The sequence below is a fragment of the Oncorhynchus keta genome, chromosome 19 (assembly GCF_023373465.1).
Source record: "Oncorhynchus keta strain PuntledgeMale-10-30-2019 chromosome 19, Oket_V2, whole genome shotgun sequence".
Taxonomy (NCBI): domain Eukaryota; kingdom Metazoa; phylum Chordata; class Actinopteri; order Salmoniformes; family Salmonidae; genus Oncorhynchus; species Oncorhynchus keta.
Window position 1 is genome coordinate 44,332,858 of NC_068439.1, and position 23,632 is coordinate 44,356,489.

The 23,632-nt window shown below is 40.8% G+C and overlaps 1 protein-coding gene across 2 annotated transcripts in view; it reads left to right on the forward strand.

Moving 5' to 3' along the window:
- The first annotated feature begins 7,712 nt into the window (after nucleotides 1–7,712).
- Nucleotides 7,713–23,632, forward strand: part of LOC118398330 (protein argonaute-3-like) — a 39,380-nt gene continuing 23,460 nt past the window's right edge. For both annotated transcript variants that reach the window (XM_035793563.2, XM_035793564.2), the window contains exons 1-2: nucleotides 7,713–8,297; nucleotides 23,419–23,590. In XM_035793563.2, coding sequence (XP_035649456.1) covers nucleotides 8,279–8,297; nucleotides 23,419–23,590 — 191 coding nt within the window. In that variant the 5' untranslated portion in view covers nucleotides 7,713–8,278. The remainder of the gene's footprint in view (nucleotides 8,298–23,418; nucleotides 23,591–23,632) is intronic.

Here is a 23,632-nt window from a genome sequence, read left to right on the forward strand (position 1 = left end):
TAATTGAGTATCTGGAGCGTCAACATTTGTGTGTTCGATTACAAGCTCAAAATGGACATAAACAAAGTACTTTAATCTGAAACTCGTCAGTCTATTCTTGTTCTGAGAAATTAAGGCTATTCCATGCGGGAAATTGCCAAGAAACTGACGATCTCGTACAACTCTGTGTACTACTGCCTTCACAGAACAGCGCAAACTGGCCCTAACCAGAATAGAAAGAGGAATGGGAGGCCCCGGTGCACAACTGAGCAAGAGGACAAGTACATTAGAGTATCTAGTTTGAGAAACAGACGTCTCATAAGTCCTCAACTGGCAGCTTCATTAAATAGTACCCACAAAACACCCGTCTCAACGTCAACAGTGAAGAGACGACTCCGGGATGCTGGTCTTCTAGGCAGAGTTGCAAAGTAAAATGAGTCATTTGGAACGAATCCGTGGCTAACTGCAAGCAGTGCAATGCAACCAGTAGCCTGCTATTCAATTGAGTGGCTGTGTGTTTTTTTTTCCTGAGTACCCACCATTAATCCAGAGAATGCCAAACTTTGATGACAAAATTTGATGACAAAAACGCTGAGCCTCCTTCAAGTTTAAGTGGGCACATCACAAGCCAAGGTGAGCCCAAAAATGTATTGTATGCTGCTGCATAAATTATAAAATATGCAAGGGAGATAGTATTACTTTCTTAGCTGCAGTATGCCTAAGTATGTTATGTAGTAAGCTGTTAGTAGCCCATGTGCCTCACCCTAATAATTTGGTTTATTTTCACCTCTCAACGTTACTGTTCTGACTCGGTGATGCTGCACATGTAGCCTATAACCTGTTTTTGAGAAATGTCATTATCTAATATTGTAAGAGGTTTCATTGTCTGCTTATATGCCCCCTTTATTTATCCTGTGGTTCTGACTTACTGTAAGAGCAGTCCATTTTCTGCATTCTGTCGCTGTACATTTCAAAAGTGCTGAACACATAGTTATATCGACTACGTCCATCGTCGCTCGCTCATTAGTCTTAATCGAAATTACGGAATGCCTCTTATCCGCTCATCGTTCCCTTATGCAGTAGTTTGTACATGTCAATTGTCAGCCATATCAGCTATGTTTTTTAAAAAGCCAGTAAACGAGGCTGAATTAATTGTTTCGCTGCCAAACAAGGCTCTGCTGATAGCCAGGTGTAGCAGTGGTGAGGATTCACTCCATTGTGCTGGAAAGAAAGCTCTGCTGTTGGGACAGCTTTATTTAGGACCTAGCAGTTTGTCGGCACCACTTGTCACCGTTATAGTGTAATCAATGTATTGTTTAATGTTGTGTAGTGTCTTTGCTGGCATGCATCTAAACATTTTTGGAGGAGTTTGCCCCGCCAAGATTTACATTCTAAAATCGCCACTGATTAGGATTCTGATGACATTGTAAAACAAAACCCCTACTCTCAAAATACCCCATCATGGTTAGCCCAAGCTATTATCTAGTGGGTTCTGTAATAACCTCCCTCTCGGAGGACATGATAAAATAAGGTTTAAAGGGAGGAAACCCCTCCCTAGACTCAATAAATTCGAGCAGTGCACCCTCCCCTCACTTTGTGCTCTGCTCACAGTTTAGGGCTGTGCCCTCTCTTTCACTCTTTTCCGAATCACAATAAAACACTTGATAAATTATCCCAACCCAATTTTAGAATGACAGTCCTTAGTGCTTCGCTTTGAGTTGATCACTCGAATTCGAGACCCTCAATTTAGCACACACCGACAGTTAGAATGTATATTTACAAAACAGGGAAAATATGTAAACAATATGTACTACAAGATAGGAACTTTTCTCATTACATCCCATTTGTCCCTGTTTACTTTCGCGAGTGGCATGTCTGTGTTTGTATTTATTATGGATCCCCATACTCTTCCTGGGGTCCAGCAAAATGAAGGCAGTTAATAACAGATCGGTATCTCAATGCTGTCACGTTCTGACCTTAGTTCTTTTGTTATGTCTTTGTTTTAGTATGGTCAGGGCGTGAGTTGGGTGGGTTGTCTATGTTCCTTTTTCTATGATTTGGGATTTCTGTGTTTGGCCTGGTATGGTTCTCAATCAGAGGCAGCTGTCATTCGTTGTCCCTGATTGAGAACCATACTTAGGTAGCCTGGTCTCACTTTTGAGTGGTGGGTGATTGTTTCCTGTGTCTGTGTTTGTACCACAAGGGACTGTTTCGATTTTAGTTTGTTCATTCACATTGTTATTTTGTATTTTTGTAGTGTTCAGTTTTATATATTAAAATGGACACTTACCACGCTGTGCATTGGTCCGACCTCTCTTACTCCTCGTCAGAAGAAGAGGAAAATCATTACAGAATCACCCACCACCAAAGGACCAAGCAGCGTGGTAACAGGCAGCAGCAGCGAACTCCAGACTCCTGGACATGGGAGGAGATTTTGGACGGCAAAGGACCCTGGGCACAGGCTGGGGAATATCACTGCACCAAGGCAGAGCTGGAGGCATCGAAAGCCGAGAGGCGGTGGTATGAGGAGGCAGCACGGCAGCGCGGTTGGAAGCCCGAGAGGCAGCCCCAAAAATGTATTGGGGGGAGGCAAGTCAGGTAGGAGACCTGAGCCAACTCCCCGTGCTTACCGTGGAGAGAGGGGGACTGGGCAGGCACCGAGTTATGCCGTGAGGCGCACAGTGTCCCCGGAGCGCAGGCATAGCCCGGTGTGGTACATAGCAGCGCCTCGTATCGGCCGGGCTAGAGTGGGCATTGAGCCAGGTGCCATGAAGCCGGCTCAGCGCATCTGGTCTCCAGTGCGTCTCCTCGGGCCGGGGTACATGGCACCAGCCCAAGCATGGTGTCCCCGGTTCACCAGCACAGCCCAGTGCGGGCTATTCCACCTCGCCGCACTGGCCTGGCTACAGGGAGCATTCAGCCAGGTAGGGTTGGGCAGGCTCGGTACTCGAGACCTCCAGTGCCCCTCCACGGTCCAGTCTATCTGGTTCCTCCTCCACGCACCAGCCCTCCAGTGGCAGCTGTCCCTGATTGAGAACTATACTTAGGTAGCCTGGTTTCACTTTTGAGTGTTGGGCGATTGTTTCCTGTGTCTGTGTTTGTACCACACGGGACTGTTTCGATTTTCGTTTGTTCATTCACGTTGTTATTTTGTATTTTTGTAGTGTTCAGTTTTATATATTAAAATGAACACTTACCATGCTGCACATTGGTCCAACCTCTCTTAATCCTCAGTCAGAAGAAGAGAAAAATCGTTACAAATGCATTTTAATCTAAATTACAATAAGCGTGTGTAGACCTCCAAAATCGACATGATACCCCAAATAAACAGTTTACAGCAACCTTAAATCAATTCACAGGCACAGTTGTCCACCCCCTCCTTCCCCGTACTATTTTTCCGGTGTTTATTCATGTTCTGCTTCAGATAGTGTTTCAGTTTGTCCTCCCAATGTCACATGTTCAAAGTGGATGGCCCATGATAATGTATCTCACCTGAGCCGCCACTGTTTTTTACATTCCATTATAACTTGTTCATTTTTCAACCAGTACACCAGCATCATGAAAGAAGATTGGACGGGATCTCTTTCCATGCTCACTCCACGTGGACTCATGCCACACTCCTGAGAGAATAGGCATTAGAGAAAAAGGCAGTTGACAGCTCTGAATGGATGCTGTGTACGTACTGGTTGCTGGCTCGGACTTAGGTCTCAGTAGAAGTGGTGAAAGACAAGGTCGTAGTGAACACCTTTGTCACTATTTCTTCAGCCGGTTGGGGGGGTGAAGCTCACACTGTTCTCGTCGATTTATTCCTTCCATGCATCAAGATACCATCTTCAGTCACTATCACCATAACTTTGAGATAGGATAGACCAAAACAACAGTTTAAGGAATTTCTGAATCGGAAAACCCAAACAACTATTTACCGAATGGCAAATTATTACCTTCCTAATTTTCTTAATACAACATTTCTAAGACAAATGTTAAAGAGCATGCCAACACACTGCTGACAATATTTTCCAAATTGGCTTATATACCCTTATCATACTGGCAATCTCACTGCAGTTACCGGGTCAGGGATTTGGAGAGCTAACCCTTAGGGAGAAACCCCGACCATACAGCAGACCCAATCTGGTGAGATTTGTATCGAAACAAAGTTACCCTGTCCCAATAGGGCATAAACCAATCTCTCTATTTATTGCTAGTGTTAAACCACACAAATCACTTTCAAACAACGTTTGAATATCTTCTTACTTTTCTAACCATGAATGTATGAATGTGGCTCTCCTCCAGAAATTATATGCAACCTTTCATCACATGGACTTATTCTCTACAACCTACCTAAGCATGACAATTTATCCATACACACACTGACTCTACGGCCTCACGGCCACCACGGCTGGGCTTTCACCCCCCTTTCGGGTCTAGTAGGGAACCAACCCAACTCGGGATTTACCCCCTAGGATGGACCCTTAGAAGATACCAGCCTGCTCGGGCTTACCTTCCGGGACTTACCCTACTCTTTATGGTACTCGCAGGGACCAAACCACTCAGGATTTAACCCCTAGGACTTACTCCCAGCTTGCTCGGGGTTACCTTCCAGGACTTACCATATACCATTAATCTACAACCGGTGGTAATACAATGGGACTACTGAATAAATGTAGGCTTTCCAGGTCCATATCCTATAATTTGTTCAGCCTACGACTCTTATCTCCCCAAGATGTCAGAATGAGTGGTAAATGTGCCGACCTTGATTTTTGGTGCCGGCTCCTGTTTCACTGTTTTGGACTCTCTAGTTCGACTGTAAATTGTGGTGAACCCTGTTAGGTTCTAAATAAACTGAGCAAAACCCACGGATGACTAGTAAAGCGCAAACCAAGTGTATTCACCCACCGGGTCACACAGCTGCATAAAACAAAGACATGTTTCCATCAGCAAAAGTGTTTATACGTCCCTCCCCCTTTTAGGCAAATATGTATGGAAGGTTTCGTTCAACTCAAAAGGGGTGCTGTCAAAAAGTAATTGAATTCAAACAGATTTACCCATACATTTTACAAAGACAAATATGATTCTTTATGTTCTAAATTGTTCAGTGGGGTCTTTTTCTAACATATTAACATTATATAAAAATATATATAATGATTTCGTAACCTAATACATCCGATAATAAGCACAGAGCTCTGTCGACAGTGTGGTGCGGCTTCTTGCAGCGATTTTTGAGAATTTGACATGTTTTGGCCTTCTGCAAAATTGGTTCCACGGGTCGCAAAAAGCTAAATTAACATGCATGACACAAGCTGAATGTAAAAGGATTCTAAAATTAAATGCTTGCGGTATGCCCAATTGATAAATCTGAGCTATGGCAGCAGATGCTAAAATAGAAGTTGATTTTATTGGTTACGCAGAACGCACTGCAAGTCTTGTCTCTCCCATCTTCTCATTGGTTTTTAGAAGCATATATCCACTTGCAATCTTCTCATTGGTTTTTAGGAACACCCATCTGGTTGATTGAAAGCTGAACTAAGGTCGGTTGTGGTAATGCACCTTATTATGAAAGTTAGTTGCCAATCGCAATATAAAGTCCAAAGAAGAAAAAGAAGCCTGGGAGGAGGAGAGATGACTAGAAACGATTCTGTTGACCGTTTTATGTGTGGATTAATTGTTGGAGTAGAGGACAATGTGCATTTCAAGTAAAATAACAACTCAGTGTTTATATCCCTGAACAAATTAAATAGCAACAGCAAGCTAGCCAGCTAAATTGCCATAAATGTTTAAAGCTTTTCGACATGTTCCCAAATTAATATAATTGGTTCAGAGTTTGTTTTGATATTGCAACCTGTGTGTCGTGATCGCGTTTGGTGTGGGGAGACAAAATCAATTTGCGCACGATGGCGCACACATGCGAATAATATGAGTGTTTAATTTGTATCTTGTTCTTTTTTTGTTAAAGTATCTCAGTTTTTACCCCAACCAGTAGGTCGCGGAAATACACCTTTTTGGATGTAGTCACCAATAAAACCTTAAAGAAGAAGATGCCAGAATGTTGAATAAAATTATATTTACAATTTCTTTTTTCCGGTTGTACCTTTTGGTTGGTAGGAGGTGGAGATAGGGAATCCACAGGAAATGGTTGTTTACCCAACTTTTACGGCACCGGTAAATTCTGTTTTGTATTTTCAATCTCTTTCACGTATTGCACATGATGCACAATATGTCAACAATAGCCGAACGAAGGTAGTCGAACGAAGCACGTTTCCAAATATGTGTTATATCTAAACAAAAGAGATTGAAACGACTGGCTGTGGTCTAATGAAACAATTTAGTCATAGTGGGCAGAACAAGCAAGGAGATGGGCAGAGCCAAGCACGAGCTAGCGTGATCCTATTGGCGTGTTGTAGCATCATCTGCATATTTCCGTTAGGAAACGCCTACTCAATGAAGTGCGCATGTGCTTGAACTCAACTAGTCTTTGCACTCCTACTAAATAACGCACTTTTTAAAAACTTTAGCAAAGGGTAAAGTCTACAAAACTTAGTCCACTCTGGTCATTACATATTCTAGTTTTGGGAACAGAACTATTGAGATCAAATGTTTCAAATGTCTTATCTTATCTGTGATGTTTCCTCGCAATCAGCTGTTGTTCGGTTAGGCTCTGCGATTTTGTGCTAGTGTATGTCACGTGCGAATTGCACCAGTATTGAAAAAATTAAATAAAGGAAATACCCACAATGTACATACTAGTTTACTGAAAATCAAGCTAACAAGCAACCCAAACTGGCTGCGCGCATGCGTCATCGTGCATAAATGTATTTCGTCCCCCCACCCCAAACGTGATCACGCCACGAGGGTTAAAATATCAAAACCAACACTGATCCAAATATATTAATTTGGGAACAGGTCGAAAAGCATTAAACATTTATGGAAATTTTGTTAGCTAGCTTGCTGTTGCTAACTAATTTGTCCTGGGATATAAACATTGAGTTGTTATTTTACCTGAAATGCACAGGGTTCTCTACTCCACCAATTAATCCACACATAAAACGGTCAACCGAATCGTTTCTAGTCATCTCGCCTCCTTCCAGGCTTTTTCTTTTCTTGACTTTATATTGCGATTGGCAACTTTCATAAATTAGGTGCATTACCTTCACTGATCTCATTTGTCTTCAGTCACCCACGTGAGTAAACCAATGAGGAGATGGGAGAGGCAGGACTTGCAGTGCGATCTGCGTCAGAAATAGAACTGACTTCTATTTTAGCCCTTGGCAACGCAGGCACTCGTTGGCGCAATAATTGAATAATATAGATTTCTACAATTATTTTGCAATGCTCGCGTTGTAATAACACTTCCCTGTGGATATTTCGTCTCATATTAACTCCTACATAAAGACAAAATCTGCAGACAACAGGTAAAGTACATTCAATTAAGTTTGTTCAACAGTCTGATTTGTGAAAGGGCTCCTGAGTGGCGCAGCGGTCTAAGACACTGCATCTCAGTGCTAGGGGCATCACTACAGACACTGGTTCAATTCCAGGCTGTATCACAAACAGCCATGGTCGGGGTTAGAGTTTGGCTGGGGTAGGCCGGTAGGCCGTCATTGTAAATAATAATTTGTTCTTAACTGACTTGCCTAGTTAAATATATTTTTGTATTTATATATATTTAATAGTGTTAATTGTCAAAGTATCGAAAGGACTCTTATTCTGAAGGATTCCAAAAACCGTGACCCGGAAAGTACTTAATTATTCTTGTCTGCTTCACAGCGTTAGTACGGAGAACGTACCGGGGTGTGAAACACACATTTGCCGGCAGAACAACACCAAAAGAGCGGCAAAGTGTTCACGTTTATCGTTCGAAGAACAAATGTCAAGTAATTGTTATTATCCTGGCAACTGATGACGAGGCAAAACGCCGAACGACTGAGGTAGCATTAAAGCCGTTCAGGAATAGGCGCCGTCTGTCGAGTCTCCGTGAAATATTTTCAGAGACTTGTCTTTGAAAATAAATAGATTTGTCTGCTGGAAACAATTCATACTCCAACGATCATAATGGGATACGTCGTTTAACTTGTGCGGGTTGACAACAACTAGGGACATTTGGGAAGACCTCTGGTTAAGTGGACACCGCAAGCGGCCCGTGTCCACATCAGCGACAGAAGCCGGGGTGTCGGCTTAAGAGTCTTCGGGTGGAAAATCTCCAACACTAGAGCTACAGCGCTGACTAAATAGCGTCGTGCGAACAGGAGCTGCGCCGATATTTGACCATTGAGAGCCGGGGAGTATCCGGACAGAGACCTCATGAATGGAAATCGGAACTTCAGGTATATGCTTACATCGTCTGTGGAACGCCATATTAAATTGTTACATTTGGTGTTGAAGTTTTGTAGGCTGACTAACGTTACCAGTTTAATTCCTTAAAGGATATAGCATATCAAACCTACTATGCCAATCAGATTAAATTAAATATAAACTCATTCAGTCCTTTCACTGTACTGTCTGGGTTAGAAAACTAATTTGGGTGACCAGATATACTGTCGTTGGTAAGATTGTTTGCTGGTTGGTAGCCTCTGCTGGGTCCCCTTCAACCGAGGGGTCCAGCTGCGACATAATCTCTGAGCAGTCATCTCTCAAGGTCTCTATGCTGCCACCTACTGATATGTAATCTCTCAGGAAAAGTGGGGGATTCGAACGGAACCATACAGTGCTTGCAGTTGCGTCACAAATCACCTAGCAACCCCAAACTTCGTGTTGGAAGACCAAACTCACATGTTGACCAGACAGCTCGCTCGCCATTGCACGCATATTGTTTTTGTCCAAGCACACCAGACAGGACCAGGACACGCAGGTTGAAATATCAAAACAAATTCTGAACCAAATATATTAATTTGGGGACCGGTCAAAAAGCAAACATTTATGGCAATTTAGCTAGCTGTTGCTAATAACAACCCAATGTTTGTTTGTATCCCAGGACAAATTAGCTAGCTAGCAATTGCTAGCTAATTTGTCCTGGGATACAAACATTGGGTTGTTATTTTACCTGAAATGCACAAGGTCCTCTACTCCGACATGTAATCCACAACAATTAATCTGCAGATAAAAGGGTAAACCAAGTTTGTTTCTAGTAATCTCACCTCCTTCAAGATGCTTCTTCTTTGGACTTTATATTGTGGTTGGCAACCAACTTTAAGGTGCATTACCACTACCAACTGGACTGGAGTGTGGACCTCAATTCATCTTTAAGTCACACACGTGGGTATATGCTCCTAAAAACCAATGAGGAGATGGGAGAGGCAGCACGTCAAGCGTCACAAATAAAACCAATATCTATTTTAGTACAAGCACTCATTGAAGTGTGCAAGCAGTGTGGGTGAAATGATTGAATAACATGTATGCGACGTGAGCGGTGTGGTCAGTCTGTTGAAAGTTCTCCACTTGTCCAAATGGCTTGCTGTGTTTTGCAACCACCATGAACATTGGAAAGACTGCCCGTTATTTAGTTTTTCAAGGACCCATAAAACAGAGCCGGGGTAGAACCTATTCAAGTAAGTAAACATATTTTTAAAATGATCAATGTATTATTAGCTAGCTAGCTTGCTACAGAAACTTAGTGTGCAGGCTAACTTAAATGAGCTCCTTACGTAATGTTCGCTAGCTAGCTAGCTAACTTTACATACTGTATAGGTAGCTAGCTACGTGAATTAAATATCACCAGTTTACAAACGTCATATTAGTTAGCTATCTTTACGTATTTGTTGTAATTCCAAATGCATTTGTAGCTAGGTACTGTAGATAGCTAACTAACAGCCATGGAAGAGGGTGACAGGATTAGCTACCACTTCCAGTTGTCAGAGCAGGGAGAGTATGTTACTCTGGATATGGCAGGTAACTTTGTGGGAGGACACTATGAAACTTCTCCAGTCCCTAGTGAGGAGAAACTGAGGACAGATTTTTCAGGGATGTCTAACTTTAGTATAATGCAGCCTGTTTCTTTTGTGTTTTCTGTCTTCAGATACAGAGCTGGCAAACCCTTGTCTGCAGATGAAGAGCTCACAAGAGAATAAGGGTACATCCTTGTATACCATGGATATATGTTAGCAAATTTTGTCAGCAAAAATAGTTTAAAAGCCATGCAATTTATAAACCTATTACAACTGGAGCAGGCCAACCTTGCTGGGTGTGCAAGGTTTCTATTCCAGCCCAGCACTAATGTACCTTATTCAATGTATCAAACCTAATTAGTTAATCAAGTGAGCTACTGCTGGACTGGAGCAGAACTCTGCACACCCAGTAGACAGGGATCGGTGGAGCGAGGCTGGTATTGACATTTCCACCCCCGAAATTGTTTTAGTAATGGTAGCCTACTTGTTGCTAAAATGTCAACATGTTTACATATGGATTAGCTTACTTGTACACTTTGAAATTATATGAAAGTGTTGATTCTTTGAAGTGAAGTGTTTTAAACTTGTTTTAATTGTTAACTTAACTATTATTCAGGATGAACTAGCGCTTATGTTGATTTAATCACAGATCGCAATCCAGCAATAAAGAAGGGGAAGGGAATATGTCTCTAATTTGTCTGTTCCTGTGTTGTATTCTCAAATTAACATCACCTTTCTGTTTAGTCATAAATTCTCCAATTAGTTTTATTTGATTGCCACAATGTTATCAGGATATCAGCCATGTGAACCCATTTTTTAAATTGCATGCAATGCCAATGCAGCCAAAGGCCTACAGCAGTGGTTCCCAACACTAGTCCTTGAGTACCCCCAATAGCAAGCACTTTTTCTGTAGCCCCTGACAACATACTGATCCAACTCATTGAGGGCCTGATGATTAGTTGAATCAAGTGTGTTTGCTGCTACAGTAAAACTGGACTGTTGTGGGGTACTCTGGGACCAGAGTTGGGAACCACTGGCCTACAGTATGATGGCATTAAAGCAAATTTATGCATGATCTGAAAATGTGGTCGAAGGCATCGTTTGGATGATATGACACAATGTGTAGCCTCCGGAGGTACGCAGAGGCCAACTTGAGCTCCGTACCGCCATGCACCTCTCAAATTTTGTAACAATGTGGAGGGCTCTGTATAACTCTGCATTGACATGATTGGTAGGTGAGGGCGGGCGGGAGGTCCTGTATAAACACACTCACTTCCTTGACAACTTCCTTCACAACAGCTCTGCTCCACGTACCGCCAGAATGATGAATGGCCCGACTTCTGCAGAGGCCGTGTCAGCGTAAATGCTGCATTGCCAATGCAGATGTCGGATTGACCATGTAGTGCCTTTAAGCCTCATGGGCGTTTGCAATCCACCCCTTGACATTGTCCATCTGAAGCAGAAAATAGCTTAACTCACACACTGTTTACATATTGTTCAGGTATATGTTCTCAATTTAAAAACGATACCAGTAGACAATGTATATGTGGCTAATCATTATACTAGATTTTGTACATGCCGTGTACTGATATTACATTTTTGGTTAAAAAAAATCCAACCCTTGTAATCTAGGTGGTGAAATGTCTGAAAGCTGGAGATAAGATCCTTAGCTTAAAACATACACACAATTACTACTACCAAGTTCAATGCCAGATACTTTTCTCCAAGAAGATCTGAGTGGCACTTAGAGGTGCCACTGTGATAACTACAACAATTACATTGTCAATGCTAAATGTGTTTTTATGGTGCTAGGCAAAGCAGAGATGACAATGATTTTCTTTCACCCATACAATAATATTCGCTATAATTAAAGTATGTTTACGATAGTCTTTCACATGTTCCAAATTATATTTGAGATATTCATACGGTTTAAGGGGGCACTTTTGTCCTGACGACAAGATAAAGGTGCTCTACCCAAATGGCACAACCGACTCGCTCAGATTTGACCAAAGTGCGGCCTATAACAACCATCTCGTATAATTGGAGGGACGTCTCCTTTCATATCTGGAAAAGGACCAAGTAGTAGAAACTTATGCTGCTGCAGCACTGCACATCTTCACAGTGGGAATCCAGTCGACATGGGTGTCTTGATAAAGGTTAGCTGCTGAACCTACAGTAGTACATAATCAAATGAATCATGGTTGATGAATCAACTAGTTTTAGGTTCTGTTATCATGCAGTTTGCGGTAGTCACTCGGGTGGTAATTAATGCGTTGCTCTTCCTTACATGGCCGTCAGGAGCCGCCGTACATCAACTGCAAGCCCTCTATATAAGGAGAAGTGGGCGTTTCAAAAGTTGCCACTCCACGTTATTTGGGTTATCGGACGTTAGTCTGCAGAAATGACCGTATGGCATTTCAGTAATTAAAAAAATTATGTATTCACTAATTGTGAGCTGTCTTCGAATGTTACGTCCATGGCTACCGGTAGGTAACTTAGTTTTTTCGTAAATGAGAATGCTAGCTAACGTTAGCTACCTTTTTTATTTTAAAAAATCATACATTCGACTATTTTTAATCAATATTTTAAATAATAATAATAGAAATATCAAGTCATGGCGGTTCTAGTAGTTATGGAATTCCAGCGCTTCTAGTGATAAGACTCCTTGAAAAACCCCACTTCTCCTTATATGGTTCCTTTCACACCCCCACTTTTCCTGAGAGATGCACTGCGCTAAGAGATGACATATCAGTAGGTAGCAGCATAGAGACCTGAGGGATGACTGCTCTGAGAGATGATGTTGCAGCTGGACCCTATTGCATCAACTGGATGTTTGAGTTTTCAGGGGAAATGGAAAGAGAGCCTGTGACGTGACATCCGCTTTTGGACATAAACAAGACGACACTCCATCGTAACTCCTACTCCACATTTACTCGATTGGTTGAACAGTGTAGTAGAAAACCTCCTAAGACAGCTATTTAAAAAAGAAAAAAAATCTCTTCTCGTCAAGACCAGTACACTGAACATGCCCTCCAAGGACCACCCATGGCTGCACCTTTGCCCAGCCATGTAAAATCCAGGAATGTATTTAAATTGGCTGATTTCCTTATATGAACTGTAACTCAGTAAATTATTTAATTGTTATTTTTTTATATTTTTGTTAAGTATAGCTTCAGGGTTTCTTTTACGCCTGCTATGTTAGCTTAGCCAGTTGGTAAACGTTTTGCAGATGTCTGTCATAGGCAGGTGGAAGGCCCATCAGGTGTGCCTCATCTGGAGCCCGTGAGAGACTGGCTGGCTTGGCTGTGTGTGTATTTATAATAATAATAATAATAATATATGCCATTTAGCTGACGCTTTTATCCAAAGCGACTTACAGTCATGTGTGCATACATTCTATGTATGGGTGGTCCCGGGAATCGAACCCACTACCCTGGCGTTACAAGCGCCATGCTCTACCAACTGAGCTACAGAAGGAGGTTGCCTGCCTGCCTTCCACAACATCTGGTGTCAGAAGTTATTGAGTGGTGCTCACTGTAGCCTCGCTCAATAATCAGATCAGCCACAAAGTCAGTTAACTATAACCAATGGGCAGCTGCTTTGAGAGTAATGGTTGTTGGCATACTTTTGAGCTGTTAACATTGAAACCAACCATGATTGGAGATGGATATGATTTGTGCTGTCTGCTTTCTTAGCACTCATTCGACACAGTCTGGTGGATCGGCATGTTTTCTGACGAACAGGATGACTGCTTACGAGAGTATGGGAATCAAGAGGCCATGTCATTAGGTTAATAAGGTCCACCTTACTCTATCAGTTTAACATCAAATCTTAAAGCTGCAACGTTTTGTGCGACCTGACCAAATTCACATAGAAATGTGAGTTATAGCGCTGTCGTTCTCATCGAAAGCAAGTCTTAAGAAGCGGTAGATCTGTTCTATGTGCGCTATTTTTATACTCCCCGGTCTTTTTTACGTCATTTTATTTACAGCTGAAAATACAGTATTTTTGGATATGGAAAATAGATTTCACAAATGTATTACTCTACACTATAATTGCTTGTCTTGTAACAACTGAATTAGGCTATTAGAATTTTAGCAACCACGAAATGGTAGAGCAATTTCTGCATAGTTCTGCTTTAATCTGTATTTGGTGTCTTAAATGAGGCGTGGTAGATAAGTGATGCATAGATTAATAAAATTGCCTACTTCCTCCAAAGGACACTGTGCTGTGTTTTTAGGGGGGAAAAAGGATACATTTTGCACACACCAAATGACACGTGTGTTAATGTGGCTCGAGAGTGGAGCCAAAGGTAGGATATAGCTGCCGATAGCTCTTGATCATGACTCTCCGTTCCATTACTTTACACGTAAGAACCATTGGACAAAGGCGTCTTCTGTACAAGGGAGTTTTGTTAAAAGGTCCGACGCTCGGTCTGAACATTAACACGCATTGCTTGTGGTAGGGTTTTGGATGCATAAGGGTGTTTTATATCAGCAAGACTAAAATGGCATGAAGGTTAACTTGATATACACCTTTCTAGGGTTAGTGTTCCCACAGGGCCATATCTCCATGTTACAGCAAGGGTGTACGGAAGACCGAGGGACCACCGGTGCAAATTAGCTATCTAGAATGCGCCGAACACCTGTGGCCGCCAGAAGGTGTCACTGAAAAATGCTGTTGTTGGCTGCAACTGTGGTAAAGCTGGTTAAACATTTGTGAAATTATTTTGATGTGGTATGAAAGGGCATTATGTTTCTAGAATTGTTTTGCAATTGAGAATCAATCCACATGTGGATGGAATATTTGGCTGTTTTGGCTGCCGGAGCCAGTCTACCAAAGTATTCACAACCCTTTTTCCCCCACATTTTGTTGTTACAACCAAAATTTAAATATATTAAATAAAAATGTTGTCACTGGCCTATGCACAATACTCCATAATATCAAAGTGGAATTCTGTTTGTAGACATTTTTTACAAATTTAAAAATGTAAAAGCTAAAATGTCTTGCGTCAAATATTCAACCACTTTGTTATAGAAAGCCTAAATAAGTTTAGGAGTAAACATTCGAGCAGTGAATTTTGGTAGATGGGTCAACATTTTTTAAAGCATATGTTGACTATCCCTTTGAGAATGGTGAAGTAATCAAGTATGCTTTTGGATGTTGCAGCAATACACCCAGTCACTACAAAGATACAGGTGTCCTTCTTAACTCAGTTGCCAGAAAGGACAGAAATCGCTCAGGGATTTCAACATGAGGCCAAATGGTGACTTTAAAACAGGAACAGGAGTTTAATAGCTATGATGGGAGAACTGAGGATGGATCAACAACATTGTAGTTATTCCATAATTACTAACCTAAATGACAGTTTGAAAAGAAGGAAACCTGTACACAAATTATATTCCAAAATATGCAACCTGTTTGCAATAGAGCACTAAAGTAAAACTGCAAATCCAACACATCACTGAGTACCACTCTTCATATTTTCAAGCATGGTGGTGGCTGCATTGTGTTATGGGTATGCTTGTCATCGGCAAGGACCAGGGAGTGTTTTAGGATACAAAAACCGAATAGAGCTAGGTATCGGCAAAATCCTAGAGGAAAACATGGTTGTCTGCTTTCCAACATACACTGGGAGACATTCACCTTTTCAGCAGGACAATAACCTAAAACACAAAGCCAAATATACACTGGAGTTGCTTACCAAGATGACATTGAATGTTCCTGAGTGACCTAGTTAGTTTAGTTTTGGCTTAAATCTTCTTGAAAATCTATGGTAAGACTTAAATGGTTCTCTAGCATTGATCAACAATCAGCTTGACAGAGCTTGAAGACTTTTTAAAATAATTATTTGCAAATATTATACAATCCAGGTGTGCAAAGCTCTTAGACTTACCCAGAAAGACTCACAGCTGTAATCATGATTCTAACATGTATTGATTGTCTCGGGTTTGAATACTTAAGAAAATGTGATATTTCTGTATTTCATTTTCAATAAATTTGAACAGATTTTTAAAAACACCACGTTTTCACTTGTCATTATAGTGTATTGTGTGTAGATGGGCGAGGAAACAAATATATCAAATCTAATTTGAATTCAAGCTGTAACACAAAGTGGAATAAGTCAAGGGGTATGAATACTTTCTGAAGGCATTGTAATGTCCTTGGAGCTAAAGGATTAATGGTAGGCTCCTTCAGAGTACATCTTCGTCAAGGCTACCGAGTGCCTGTACCTGGCTGAAAACAACTGGCAGACTCACTATGATGAAAGCCTACAGCTTTCACATGGTGTTTGTTTTGTATGTGTAAACCAACAGAGCCCTAACTATAAAGGGAAGGAGAAAGAAGAGGCAGTTAGCCATCCACACTTGGTTGTTTAGGTTCAGTAGTTAAAGTTAAGAACGCATAGGCTATTTCTGTTCCTGGCTGACACTTCATTTTCCAACACACCATCTTCCTTTCCACGGGTAAGCTAGACCCTTGATGAGATCGGTGTGTTTTTGTCCATTTTTCCTCGTCAGCATTTTCTACATATAACATCACTGCATGGTTATTAATTTTTTTAGCTGTTATTTTACCAGGTAAGTTGACTGAGAACACATTCTCATTTGCAGCAACAACCTGGGGAATAGTTACAGGGGATGAATGAGCCAATTGTCAACTGGGGCTTATTAGGTGACCATGATGGTTTGAGGGCCAGATTGGGAATTTAGCCAGGACACCGGGGTTAACAACCCTATTCTTACAATAAGTGCCATGGGATCTTTAATTATCTCGAGAGTCAGGACACCCGTTTAACATCCCATCCGAAAGACAGCACCCTACACAGGGCAGTGTCCCATTTTTTTTAGACCATAGGAAAGAGTGCCTCCTACTGGCCCTCCAACACCACTTCCAGCAGCATCTGGTCTCCCATCCAGGACCAACCCTGCTTAGCTTCAGAAGCAAGCCAGCAGTGGTATGCAGGGTGGCATGTGTATTTTTTCTGAATAAACATAAAATAGCATTAAAAGTGAAAAAATTATTGATTGATTTTAAAAGTTAAAGTTCTTAAAGAAAATGATTAAAAAAAATATGAAAGAAGCCAGGGGTTCTAGTTGTGTAAACTTATGATCGAGTTGTAAGAATAGTGTTTTTTTGTTATTGACTAATTCTAGAGATTTTATTAGATATTGGATTTCAAGTGAAAATATATTGCATTTAGGGACCGATTTCAAATATTTGTTTTTGTGTATATACAATTTACCAGTGAGAATTAAGAAATTAACTACTAATTCAGTGGTTTTGTTTTAATTTGAATAATAACATTTGACATATTTCATTGTAAATACATGGGTCTTATTGATTAAATAAAAATTGTAAATACTTGCTCCAAAATATCGTCAGAGTCACACACACAGAATGTGTATAATAGTTTCTCCTTTATGTCCTCTAAATCCGTGAATTTAAATCCATGAAGTTATTGCAAGGATATATTTTGTGCAGTATTTTAAAGTGATTGAAAAAAAACTTTATTTGACATGGGTGGGGGAGCAACCAAGCTTTCTTCCATTCAATTTCAGTAATATGTGCGTTCCAGAATATTTTCCCTCTAGGAGATCTTGTTCTTGGAGTGAAAAAGTTATCTTATGAATGTATTACATTTCTTATCCAGCAGGGGGAAACCTTGTAACATAAGTTGTGCATCTATCATGACATGTTTGCCAAAACACAAATGAGATTTAATTAAGTCCTGAAGATAATGCTTTGCATATAGAATTACATTCTTTATAAAGTATTGGGAAGTTATGTTTCTAAGAACTTTCTATAAGAGTATATTTCTTTCTTTATCAAATAGATGTTCCACAGAAGTGGCTTGTGTGGGGAGAAGTTGTGGACATAACATAGTTTCCAGGCTAAAAGGGCTTGTTCATGAAATTTGGACAGTTTGATGGGTAATTTTGCTGGAGAATAATTGCACTTCCACAAATTGAAGACCACCCAATTTCATAAAAATATGACAGGGAATGAAGTACCATATAGATTCTGATCTAAGTATACATATTTTTATCCAGTTTACTTTAAAGGTATTGTTGATGTCAATGAAATCTAGTACTTCAAGCCCACCATCAGCTCTTTGGTTTGATATTACAGACTTCTTAAGTTTGCGTTTTATTTTTCCATATAAAGTCTAGGAAAGTTTTTGTTGATATCCTTGCTGGTTTGATCAGCTACAAATAGGGATAGCAGGGTAGACAAAGCGTGACAGACCTTCTGCTTTGGACAATAAAACCATTCTAATAATACGTTGGAGCCAGTTATAATAATAATAATAATAATAATAATAATATTAAAGGTGGATTTTGTTTACTTTAATCTCTGAGCGAAATTGAGATGTTGACGGACAATATGGTGTTTCACCATGTACACCCCTAAATATTTCACATTGTCTTTCACTGCAATATTCTCAACAGATTGGTAATTTGAGTCATGCAGGGACAATATTTCGCATTATTTAAGATCCAGATCAGATCAGAAGAGAATGATTTCATAATATTAAGTGCAATAGCAACTTGATCCTTGTCTTTTAGAAACAGAGCTGTATCATCTGCTAATTTTGTATTAGTTATTTTTCAAATTATGAAATACCTTATAATTCAGGGTTGTTTAAAATGTTAGATATTTATTTTAGTTGTAGAATTACTATAAGTGCTGAAATGGGGCAACCCTGGCGTACACTGGTGAATATTAAATATTTGAGATGTGTTACGATTAATCATAATGGAACTATTCATATCTTTATAAAACATTGATAACAGAGACAAAGTTAGTCCCGAACATGTTGAATACTGGTCCCTCTAAATGTTCCCAAAAGTGTCAATAAAATTCCACAGAAAGACCATCTGTTCCAGGTGCCCTTCATAGATTTAAGAGCATCTCTAAATCTCTACAATCGAAAACTCCTAGGTGGAGATCTATCTAAAGAGTATCAGGTGTTTCGTTAAAGTCTCCAGCTATTATAAGCCATGCATTTTGTATTCTTGTTTTGCAGCTCAGTAAGCTTATCAGCAAGATCCAAAAAGAAAGTCTTATATGAGGAGGAAGAGTTTTACCCATATACAGTTGAAGTCGAAAGAATACATACACCTTAGCCAAATACATTTAAACTCAGTTTTTCACAATTGCTGACATTTTAATCCGAGTAAACATACCCTGTCTTAGGTCAGTTAGGATCACCATTTTATTTTAAGAATGTGAAATGTCAGAATAATAGTAAGAGTGACTTATTTCAGCTTTTATTTTTTTCATCACATTTCCAGTAGGTCAGAAGTTTACATACACTCAATTAGTATTTGGTAGCATTGCCTTTAAATTGTTTCACTTGGGTCAAATGTTGCTGGTAGCCTTCCACAACCTTCCCACCATAAGTTGGATGAATTGTGGCCCATTCCTCCTGACAGAGCTGGGATAACTGAGTCAGGTTTTGAAGGCCTCCTTGCTGGCACACACTTTTTCAGTCCTGCCCACACATGTTCTATAGGATTGAGGTCAGGGCTTTGTGATGGCCACTCCAATACCTTGACTTTGTTGTCCTTAAGCAATTTTGCCACAACTTTAGAAGTATGCTTAGGGTCATTGTCCATCCAGAACCATTTGCCACCAAGCTTTAACTTCCTGACTCATGTCTTGAGATGTTGCTTCAATATATCCACATCATTTCCCCTTCTCATGATGCCATCTATTTTGAGAAGTGCACCAGTCCCTCCTGCAGCAAAGCATCCCCACAACATGATGCTGCCACCCCTCACGGTTGGAATGGTGTTCTTCGGCTTACAAGCCCCCCTTTTCCTCCAAACACAACGATGGTCGTTATGGCCAAACGGTTCTATTTTTGTTTCATCAGACCAGAGGCCATTTCTCCAAAAAGTACGATCTTTGTCCCCATGTGCAGTTGTAAAAGGTAGTCTGGCTTTTTCATGGCGGTTTTGGAGCAGTGGCTTCTTCCTTGCTGAGTGGCATCTCAGGTTATGTCGATAAAGGACTTGTTTTTACTGTGGATATAGATACTTTTGTACCCGTTTCCTCCAGCATCTTCACACGGTCCTTTGCTGTTGTTCTGGGATTGATTTGCACTTTTCGCACCAAAGTACATTCATTTCTAGGAGACAGAACGCGTGTAATTCCTGTGCGGTATGACGGCTGCGTGGTCCCATGGTGTTTATACTTGCGTACTATTGTTTATACAAATAAACGTGGTACCTTCAGGTGTTTGGAAATTGCTCCCAAGGATGAAACAGACCTGTGGAGGTCTACAATTATTTTTTGGAGATCTTGGCTGATTTTTTTCGGTTTTCCCATGATGTCAAGCAAAGAGGCACTAAGTTTGAAGGTAGACCTTGAAATACATCCACAGGTACACCTCCAATTGACTCAAATTATGTCAATTAGCCTATCAGAACCTTTTAAAGTCATGACATAATTTTCTGGAATTTTCCAAACTGTTTAAAGGCACAGTCAACTTAACTTAATGACCCACTGGAATTTTGATACAGTGAGTTATAAGTGATATAATCTGTCTGCAATCAACTGTTGGAAAATGTATTGTCATGCACAAAGTAGATGTCTTATCCGACAGTGGTTGAAAATCGAGTTTTAATGACTCCACCCTAAGTGTATGTAAACTTCTGACTTCAACTGTACATTGCATATAATGAAACAAGCATTGTCTAGTTTTGAAATCAATATAACCCATCTCCCATCTTTGGACGTACATGACTCTGAAATATCACCTCTAAACTTATGAAGCAGTATCATAGTACCAGCTGTGTGGTTAGACCCGTGACTATAATAAACAGTGCTTCCCCATTGTGATTTCCAAACACTAGAATCTGAATCACAATTCTCCTGGAGTAGAATGAAATCTGCATTTAGTTTTTACAAAGTAAAAAGTGATTTTCTTTTAGTTATGTTTCGTAAACCCCTGGCATTTAGAGGGACAATATTTAGTGCATTTTATTCAAAACATTACCTGACTAAAATAAAATAAAACAAATAGTTTTGTGAAAATAATAACTGGTTGAACTAGTAAGCTAGGTAGCTAGTAAGGAAACCTGAGCTTAGAGAAAGAACTGGACTACCCTAAACCGAGGTAGTTATGATCAATATGGTGAACCTGTATTCATTGACAAACCAGGTGATATAAAACGGGGTGAATGTAAAAATGTCAATTTACCTAACTCAGTCATTTAGCTAACGTTTTCATTTGACTTAGAAAGAATAGGACATCAATTTTGAGTTAGTGTAGCTATATCCCTGAGCAGTGTTTACAAAACATTCATATTCACTTGACGTCCTGACAATCGATCTTCTTTCCATCGATAAATGCAAAAGGCTCTCTAACCTTCTTCTCTAGCCTTTTTTACCACTGGCCAAAGTTTTTCCATTGCAACAGCATCTCCTGGAGTGAGAGCCTCTCGATGCGTAGTTTATTCTCCATAAGAAACCTGGACTCCTTGGCTTCTTCCAATACGACATCTCTGCAGATTCTCATTTTTTTATTATATTTAGCTTTTATTTAACTAGGCAAGTCAGTTAAACAGTGGGTTAGCTGCCTTGTTTCAAGGCAGAACGACAGATTTTTACCTTGTCAGCTCGGGGATTCGATCTTGCAACCTTCCGGTTACTAGTCCAACGCTCTAACCGTTAGGCTACCTGCCGCCCCACATTGTAAACCACATGATGGTTGTCCACAGAGATCCGTCATCTCTTTGCTTTCCCAGGCGGTGCACCACGTCGATGACATCTGGGAGCTTGTCTCGAATCCTGGGTGCTACTGTCCCGAGGATGTCAATGGTAACGCTCCGTATGCTCTCCCAGTCCTCTTCTCGCATCCCATGCAGTTTCAGGTTCCATCTCCGGCTGTGGCGCTGGACTTCGATGATATGATATTCTGTCGTATTTGGAGATTCACCTGTTGCAGTTTCTGTATTTCAGCTTCAATGGTCAATATTTTTTTGCTTTGGGTTGACACCTGGTTGAGATGTTGCTGCACAGTGGCTGAGAGAGACTATTGATTTGGAGGTAGTCTCTGTTGTTTTTTTCAATGATGGCCAGTTTCTCAAAGATGGCTTTGGGAATGTCAGGGTTGGTAGAACCATTTTTGACTGCTCTGTATTTGGCTGGAGGGCTCAGCCAGTAGCCAGTACTGTAGGTGGCAGTAGTGAGAATAATTAGAAATTTTGCCTTGAGTTCTGGAAAGTCTTCACGTGGACTGCTAGCATCTGAGGTGATAAGCATCTATTCAGCCATGCCTTGTCCTTTTCGGTTTCTTCTGCCCATGTAGTCGTGTGATCACCGTCTTTTCCAGTCACCTTCTGTTACTTCATATAGGCAAGGTTCAGATTACCCCCCCCAAAAAATATTAAATCTTCGAATATTGATCATAATCTTCCTGGTTTATCGAGACATTCGTTCAAATACACCCGCTCTTGGACTCCCTCTTGTTAGCATGGTCTGTGTTACCATGGAGAAGTGGCAACAACATAGGTGATGTTGGCATGGAAACGACACAGGAGTGAGTGATAAGACAATGGGGGACGCGCCATCACAGACGATCCCACTCCACTACACCGTGCTTCTGGGAGTAGGGTGAAGTTGCCCCTAAATGCTGATCTTGGGTAATTTCCCCCATGAGGCCTAATGGTTAAGTTTATTATTGGGGAAAGGCAAGCTTATCCTAGATCTGTACCTAGGGGAAACTTAATCCCAGAGCACTTTACTGCAGGGTCCTTCTCTGACCCTGACACAGTGCTATGAACCAGGACAGCCTCACCTTATCAGTTTCCCCTTTAGACCTAGTCATCTTTTTTTTTCAATTTGAGGTCATAGAGATCCTATAATAAATGTTCTACATGTAATTCTACATTTAAGGTCTACAATATGTGAAGAACATATCCTATTTAACTCATTGGTCAAAAATATGGTTTATTATATTCTTCTTTCCACGTGATTTTGATTGGATGTTTTCTGAGAGATGACTCATGACACTATATGAGTGGATGTTATGTCTTCTGTGTGGGTGTCGGAGTAGGTAGTTTACGGCTCATCTGAGTGTGGGTAGTGTGTGGTTTTGTGATGTCATGATTACCGGAGTAGTTTCCGACGAGGCTGTCAATGAAAGTGCTTTGGTAGAATTGGCATAGTGTGGCTGGCACACCCCTACTCTAGTCTCATCCAAAGCTTGTGTTTGTCAGTTAGGATAATTCAATGCCTTAACGTGGTGACATTTACCATAAAACTCTGGCCTTTAGTGTCAATAGCTCTGGGGAGGAAAAAAATAACTAGGCTACTCATGACTCCTATTTCATCACCACCTTAAGTGGGATCCCACAATACCCTCACAGCCTTTTTATAACTGCCTTTCGCCACATTATCTACTACTTCCTATCTACAGTTTGATTTTGCTCTTGTTCTCACTTCATCACACTCTCTCTCTCTTGATCCCTTTCTTTCCTTCTCCTCCCCCACAACCTCTTTCATAAGTGTTTTTATATTGAGTACTGGCACCCTCTCTCTCTCCCTCTAGGAGATGTTGGGGCCCAGGCCCTGTTCTCAGTGCCACGGAGGCCTGGCTTTGGCACCATGGGGAAGCCTATCAAGCTGCTGGCCAACTGCTTCCAGGTGGATATCCCCAAGATGGACGTCTACCTCTATGAAGTAGACATCAAGCCCGAGAAGTGCCCACGTCGCGTCAACAGGTAAACAGCTGTCCATCAGTCAGCGTCAATATTCTCAAACCC